General features: G+C 55.6%; 1 protein-coding gene across 1 annotated transcript; it reads left to right on the top strand.

Moving 5' to 3' along the window:
- Positions 1-348: 348 nt before the first annotated feature.
- ATP1B4 (ATPase Na+/K+ transporting family member beta 4) lies at positions 349-6,472 on the top strand. Its single transcript, XM_048959480.1, has 9 exons — positions 349-424; positions 552-604; positions 1,985-2,147; positions 3,349-3,477; positions 3,906-4,010; positions 4,354-4,550; positions 5,161-5,217; positions 5,573-5,668; positions 6,210-6,472. The coding sequence occupies exons 1-9, from the start codon at positions 421-423 to the stop codon at positions 6,369-6,371; spliced, it is 966 nt and encodes a 321-aa protein (XP_048815437.1). The 5' UTR covers positions 349-420; the 3' UTR covers positions 6,372-6,472.
- Positions 6,473-6,505: the final 33 nt, after the last annotated feature.

Genomic DNA, 6,505 nt, shown 5'->3' with positions numbered 1-6,505 from the left:
GCGCTCCTGGGTGCAACGGGATAAATATCACCCTGCCCTTCTGCTGCCCCTCTCTGCACCGGGGGGGGGGGGGTTTGTAGATGTGAAGCGGGATCCCACAGTGACTGACAGGCACACATGCAGATGCAGAGCCCTAGTGATGTGCTGGTGTTTGTGAACAGACACCCCTCTCCTTGCAGTGCCCGCATTCTGTTGTCGGATGTTTGCTGCTGCTGGAAGTCCTCCAGCAGTACAGTACGGCTGCAAAGGGCACCAGGTGGCAAGGCCTTGCACTGAGGGTGGGATCCTGTTGCGTTGAGCTCACCCCTCTTATGAAAGCAAGTTATTTTTTGATCTGCTGCTGAGCACCAAAGTCTTCTGGGCAAGCGAGCCAAAGCAGTGCAGTTCACCGGCTGCAGCAGGCGGGGGTCTCCTGGCCTCATGGGTCAGCTGGAGCCAGCGGCGGGGCTGGGGGCTGCAGAGGGGAGTGGGGGCCCCGTGGTGGGCACGAAGTTGCTGGGCTCAGCCCTGCGCTCCTGCAGTGCTAACAGTTGTGTTTGTCTGCATTTCAGAGCCGGGGATGGAGATGACTGCTGCCTCCGAGGGAGGCACCCGCCAGGGGCCGGTGAGTATTGGGGGCTGCAGCTGCAGCTCATTTCACGGTGGGGAAAGGGGCAGCTCTGCTTTTGGAAATTCTGCTCAGTGCTTCTGCAGAGCACCAGCACTGTGCCCTGGGCAGGGGGGAGAGGCAGTGAGGCTGGTGGAGCTGCAGCACAGAGCTGACTTCACCCATAACGTCTCTGAGCAGCTCCTTGTGTCTGCCCATCAGACCCTGCGTGCTGCCCACCCTCAGCACCTGCAGCAGGGATGGCCTGACCAGCAGCCCTGGCCCCCTCTGCTTGCTGCCAAGCCAGCAGGAAGGGACTTCGACTGGGTGCTGGATCTGCAGCACTGAGCCCTGCATTCCCCGTGCCAAAACTCTTTCATTTAACGAGGAGGAGAGTGGGAGAAGGGAGAACACTTTTTTCCTTTTCCTTTGCCTCCTCCTCCTCCTCTTCATCACTTGTCCCTGCAGGTGTCCTGGCAGCTGCCTGCAGAGCACACCAATGTCTCTCCCTGTTTTTCACTACTTTGCACTGTCTGTGTATATGAGCAGAGTTCAGTCCCCTCCATTCAGAGGCATTTCTGAGCCAGAGTTTCTGCTGAGCTGTTGGCTGTATCCTCAGACAAGCAGCAGGGTATAAATACATTGCTGGGGCAACAGGTGCCCACGGCCAGCAGGTTTCCATGGCCTTGAGCACAAACACAGTGCCAGTGCTAGTGCAGCTGCTGCAGGGCCGCACTTGCAGCGAGCTTATGGAAATGGGCACGGCCAGAGCCAGCCAGCAGCACTGAGCCCTGTGCTACCGCATGGGAAGATGACAGACTGCAGCCAGGTTGTGTTTTGTGTGCCTTCCATCTGGTGTCCTAATGCAGCATCCAACCTTGGAACAAAGACCGCTCACCCGAGGCTGGACAGCTTTGGGAAGAAACACATCCCACTGCCCAAACAGTGCTCCGGGGTCACATTGAGCCCTGGGCTGCAAGCAGTGTCTGCACCCTGCCAAGAGAAATAAAGTGCATGTTCTCTTAAACAATGCCGCCTGGTGTCGTCTGCAGTAACATGGAAAACATGGGCTTGCGATAAGAGATGGTGTAGACATGTGGGAACAGCCCCAGCTTTCCCCGCTTGCAGGCTGTCCTGTGGCTGTGTCAAAAAGACAAAGCTCTTACATGTGGGGACAGGAGGGTGGCAGCGGGGTGATGTTGTGCCATGGGAAAATGAACGCTGGGATCTCAGTGAGCCTCAGTCAGAACAGCCCAAAACTGCCTCTCCTTAACTCAAGAGTGATGATGGGAAAATGGAAATTTGAAACATTTCCAGCTATTAAGTGTTTTTGCATTTACTTTTGGCCAATGAGATGCTCAGGCTGCCTGTGGGGGCTGTGCTCTGTAACTCTTCCAGGAAAATAAGCATGAAGAGAAAGTGCAGGATCCCGACAGAGGGAAGGCAGAGACCAAGGCAGAGATGGGGAACAAAACATGGGCAGACCTGGCCGGGGAGATGAAGACTTTCCTGTGGAACCCAGAGGAGAGAACCTGCATGGGGAGAACAGCCAAGAGCTGGGGTAGGTCCTTGTTTGAGCCCCATTTTCAGCAGCCGTTGCATTTTCTGCTTCACAGTGGATGCACTTTCCTTGGAATGTCCTTTCTAGTTCTGACCACTGCTCCGTTCGAACTGCTAGGGCTGCACATTTGATGGGAACAATAAAGCCAGTGAGTGGGGGGTGTGAGGATGAGCAGAAAATCACCCTTGGTCTGGATACCAGTATTCATCCAGAACGCATAAACAAAGACTTCAGGCTGCCCAGAGTGTGCCCTGGAAAGGTGTGAAGAGTCCAAGGGAGCACAGGGCCCGGCCCTGCTGCAGCCACCACCTGGCTCCTGCCACTGTAAGATGCCTGGGAAAGGCCCATCCCTCTTCCCGTCCCATCCCCATCTTGGTCCCCATCTTGGTCCCCCTCCCCTTTCTGTTACTCAGGCACTGCACGGTGCCTGCAGCAGAGCATCGTGTTGGGGCAGGATGCGGCCCCAGGAGCAGTGCTGCATTACAGGCATGGGGAGGGCACAGTGAGCTGCTGGTATGTCTCCCAGTGCCCCACAGCTGGGCTCACATACTTAAACAGCCCTGGAGGGCCTGGGAGATCACTGAGATCATTAGATTTAACAGAGAACAGAGCTGTATTTCACTCTCTGCTGTCACAGTTGGTGAGGTGGATGTTGACCAGCCTAGGGTGCCACATCCCGGCCATCAGAGCTCGGTGCCCTGGTTGCAGCCCCATCCACCCAGCGCAGCCCGCAGCAGGACGCAGGCCTGTAGCGGTTCCCAGCCCCGTGTTTGCACACAGCTGCGTTCCCAGGACTCCTCCTGCGCCGATGTCACGTTTCTCCTGGGAAATGTTTGGGTTAGGCTTTGCTTCGCTCGAAGCTGGGGGGTGTTATTCATAGGCTGCGGCCTCCTGAGACATCCTCGGCCGTCAGCCTGGCCCAGAGGAAAACAAACCCTGGATTGTGGACGTCAGGGCTGAGGCAGCCCGCGTTGTGGTGGGAGCACCTCTGTGCCCGACCCAGCTCTGGGAGGGCTGTGCCACAAACTGCCCCATACCCAGGACCTAGGTAGCACTATGTCCGTTTGGCAGCCCAAAGTCCCAGGGTTGGGTTGAATGGGCTGACAGCTCCCTGCCATGGGCTTGGTGCTCTGGAGCAGCTGTGCATCCCCGCAGGCAGTGCTCTGGTTGCACTGACAGCTGTGTGCCCTCTGCTCCACAGGCCTGATCTTACTGTTCTACTTCATCTTCTACACGTGCCTGGCGGGGATGTTTGCCTTCTGCATGTATGTGATGCTGCTCACCCTGAGTCCCTACACTCCCACCTACCGGGACCGTGTGTCTCCACCAGGTACAGCCCCAGTGCCCCGCTGCCACATGGGGCAAGTGTGATGGAAGGGCTGGGGAGGCAGGAGTAAACAGTATTTCATTTGCTGTCAATTTATACCTCAGATCTTCAAAGTGCCAGTCAAGAGTAACTTTATGTAGTATTATTTGAAGGAGTGAATATGTGGTAATATTCTAAATCTCCTTTCCCCATGGCAGAAGCAGCATTTTCCCTGGGTTCTCATGTTGGTGGGAAGCATGCAAGACCTAGCCTTGCTCTGGCTGGGAGCATAGGGGGCCCTTGGCTGCCCTGTGCTGTGAGTGGTGGTGGAGGAGGAGGAGGATGGCTGTCTGGGAGCTGGGGCCTGACCTAACCACAGTGCGCCTGGTCCTGCACTGCCCAGGCCCATGGCCAGCCTTGCCCCACTCTAACAACACCTGTCTCACTCCCAGGAGTAATGATCAGACCGTACCTGAACGGCTTTACTATTGCCTTCAACGTCTCCAAGCCCAGCACGTGGCGGCCGTATGTGGACAGCATGCACCAGTTCCTAGCAGGTGGGCAGGGGGCTGCAGTGAGGGCAAGCTGTGTGGCATAGCACACAGGATGCAGCGTGGGGCCAGGGCTGAGCTAACATGTGGGGATGGGGTGATGATGAGCCAACTCTGGGGCTGGGCAGGGTAACAGCCGCCCCAGCCCCTGCGCAGAGGGATCCTCACAGGGAGATCGGCTGTGGGTGTCTCACAGCTCCTGCCTGGATGGGAGGCTTTGGGAGCCTTGGGAGCCGCAGCTGGGAAACCATCCTATTCCACGCCTATTCCTGGGTGTGATCCTTGGCATCTGGATACACTCAGAACATGGGTCTGAGCAGGTCTTAACGAGTCTCTTGCTCCCCACCAGCTTACGATGACAAAGTTCAAGAGGAGAAGAACATCGAGTGTGTCCCAGGACAGTACTTCATCCAAGGGGGCAACGACAGTGAGGAGAAGAAGGCCTGCCAGTTCAAGCGCTCACTGCTGCAGAACTGCTCAGGGATTGAGGATCCGACGTTTGGCTTCTCTAAGGGACAGCCCTGCATCCTGCTGAAGATGAACCGGGTACAGAAATTCTGGTTGTCCTTGTTCCTCCCTTCAGTGTACCCCAGCAGACAGGCTAAAAACAGCGCAGAGCCCAAAACTCGGCCTCTTCCCAGGTCCATGGAAAAGGGAATGAGAAATCCAAACCTGCTTGTACCTGCCAGAAAGTATTACAGTGAAGCACTACAAAACTTGGTGGGTTTGATTTGATGAAGGGCTGGGAGCTCTCAGGATGTGTGCCACACTCCTCTCAGGGAGGAACCGAGCTTTAATGCTGCACCCCAAGCTGTCTTTTTATAATGGGTATTTTTACAGAACCAAATTCATTTGCAGTTTTCTAATGCCAGGACAGCTCAGTGTGTACTGTTGGCAAAACAAACACAAAGGGGAGCAAGCTGTGCACAGGGAGGTGGCTGTATCCCAGCAGGGATGCTCCCAACACACTGCTCTGCCCCTCCAGCCAGGCACCCACCCAGTGCTCAGGCAGGGGCAAGTGGCACAGTGCAGGGCTGTGAGACACTGCGCTCCTCCTGAGCATTGTGGCCAGCAAGAGCAAGAGCCCTCGGAAGGAAGGCAGCGCACACGTGGCACTGCACAACATACAGCTGTGATGCCTTTTTTGTTTCTGCAGATCATAGGCTACCGTCCTGGCGCTGGGGTCCCTGTGAACGTGGACTGCAAAGTGCAGGTACTGCTGTGCCCCTCAGACCCCCTCCCATTATCCCACAGTCAGGAATTAGGAACAGCTGCATCCCTCTACAGCCCCCACCCCGAGAGTGCTCTGCAAGCAGCACAGGGGGAAGGAGCAGCTCCCACACAGTGCATCTGGTCCATACCCTTCTTGCAATAGTGAAATAGCCAGACAGAGAGCAGCAAGCAGCACTCTGCAACCTTTGCCTGTGCCCTCTGAGCACAGGTTTCTCTGCTTGTTACAGCAGGGATGGGGAGCTGCAGGAGACAGGGGCTAAAGTTCCTTCACTTCCCTGCAAGGGGAGTGCATTTTGTGTCCCACACACTGTGCCTTTGTTTTGTTTCAATCCCAGAAAGGCAATGAGAGCGATCTGAGGTCAGTGGACTTCTACCCTGGAAATGGCACATTTGACCTCATGTATTACCCCTACTACGGCAAGCTCACGCACGTAAGTAAGGACACAGATGCCCCAGCAGCTGTTACCTCTCCTGGGAAAGGAGTGGGCACAGAGGTGTGTTTCTGGCTATTTTGGGCAGGTGCAGGAAGGAGGCTGCAGGCACTGGGATTGCAGCACTCTATTTCCATCCCTGGCAAACCAGAGGAAACCCTCGGGGACACCCCTTCCCCCTTCCAGCAGCGGGGATGGTCACATTCAGCTCCTGCAGCACCAGAACAGGCTTTGTTAGGGCCCCAAAGCTCCCAACAGCAGGGTGCTGGGGCAGGGTGTGCTGGGGTGGCGTGGAGGGAAAGTCCCCCAGAACCTTCAGTGGCAGCTGTGCCAAAACCCCTGCAAGGCGGGCAGCTGGCACAGGGCAGTTGAACAGCAGCAACTGTTCCTGACAGGGACAGCCTGCACTGCTGGGGGTTTTGCTTTGGTACTTGGAGTGATGATGGGCATAGGAAAAAGCACTGAGCTGCCCCACAGCGGTGAAGCACTCAAGGTATTCACCAAACACAATGGAGCCTGAACGCATCTTTCTCTTTTTCAGGTCAACTACACGTCCCCCCTGGTGGCCATGCACTTCACAGACGTGAAGAGGAATAATTTGGTCCACATTCAGTGCAAGCTGAACGGGAAAGGGATCATCAATGATGTTAACAGCGACCGCTTCCTGGGCCGGATCATCTTCACACTCAGCATTGGAAAGTAGCCAGTAAACACAAGGCATGAGGTTAAGTCAGTCAGAGGCTTTTCCTTTTTAAAACATAAAGACAGCTTTTTTTTTTTTTTTTTTTTTTTTTTCCTTTTTTCTCCCACTAGGAATACAGACATGTGGAAATTTTT

Source organism: Lagopus muta, chromosome 13 (genome assembly GCF_023343835.1).
Source record: "Lagopus muta isolate bLagMut1 chromosome 13, bLagMut1 primary, whole genome shotgun sequence".
In the NCBI taxonomy this organism is placed as follows: Eukaryota; Metazoa; Chordata; class Aves; order Galliformes; family Phasianidae; genus Lagopus; species Lagopus muta.
The sequence above is the reverse complement of the archived record's forward strand: the minus strand, read 5'-3'. Positions and strand labels throughout refer to the sequence as shown.

Excerpts from the sequence above, each read along its gene's own strand:
- ATP1B4 (XM_048959480.1), top strand. Across the intron at positions 2,148-3,348 it reads GAGAACAGCCAAGAGCTGGG|GCCTGATCTTACTGTTCTAC; the intron begins GTAGGTCCTTGT and ends TCTGCTCCACAG. Across the intron at positions 3,478-3,905 it reads GGACCGTGTGTCTCCACCAG|GAGTAATGATCAGACCGTAC; the intron begins GTACAGCCCCAG and ends TCTCACTCCCAG.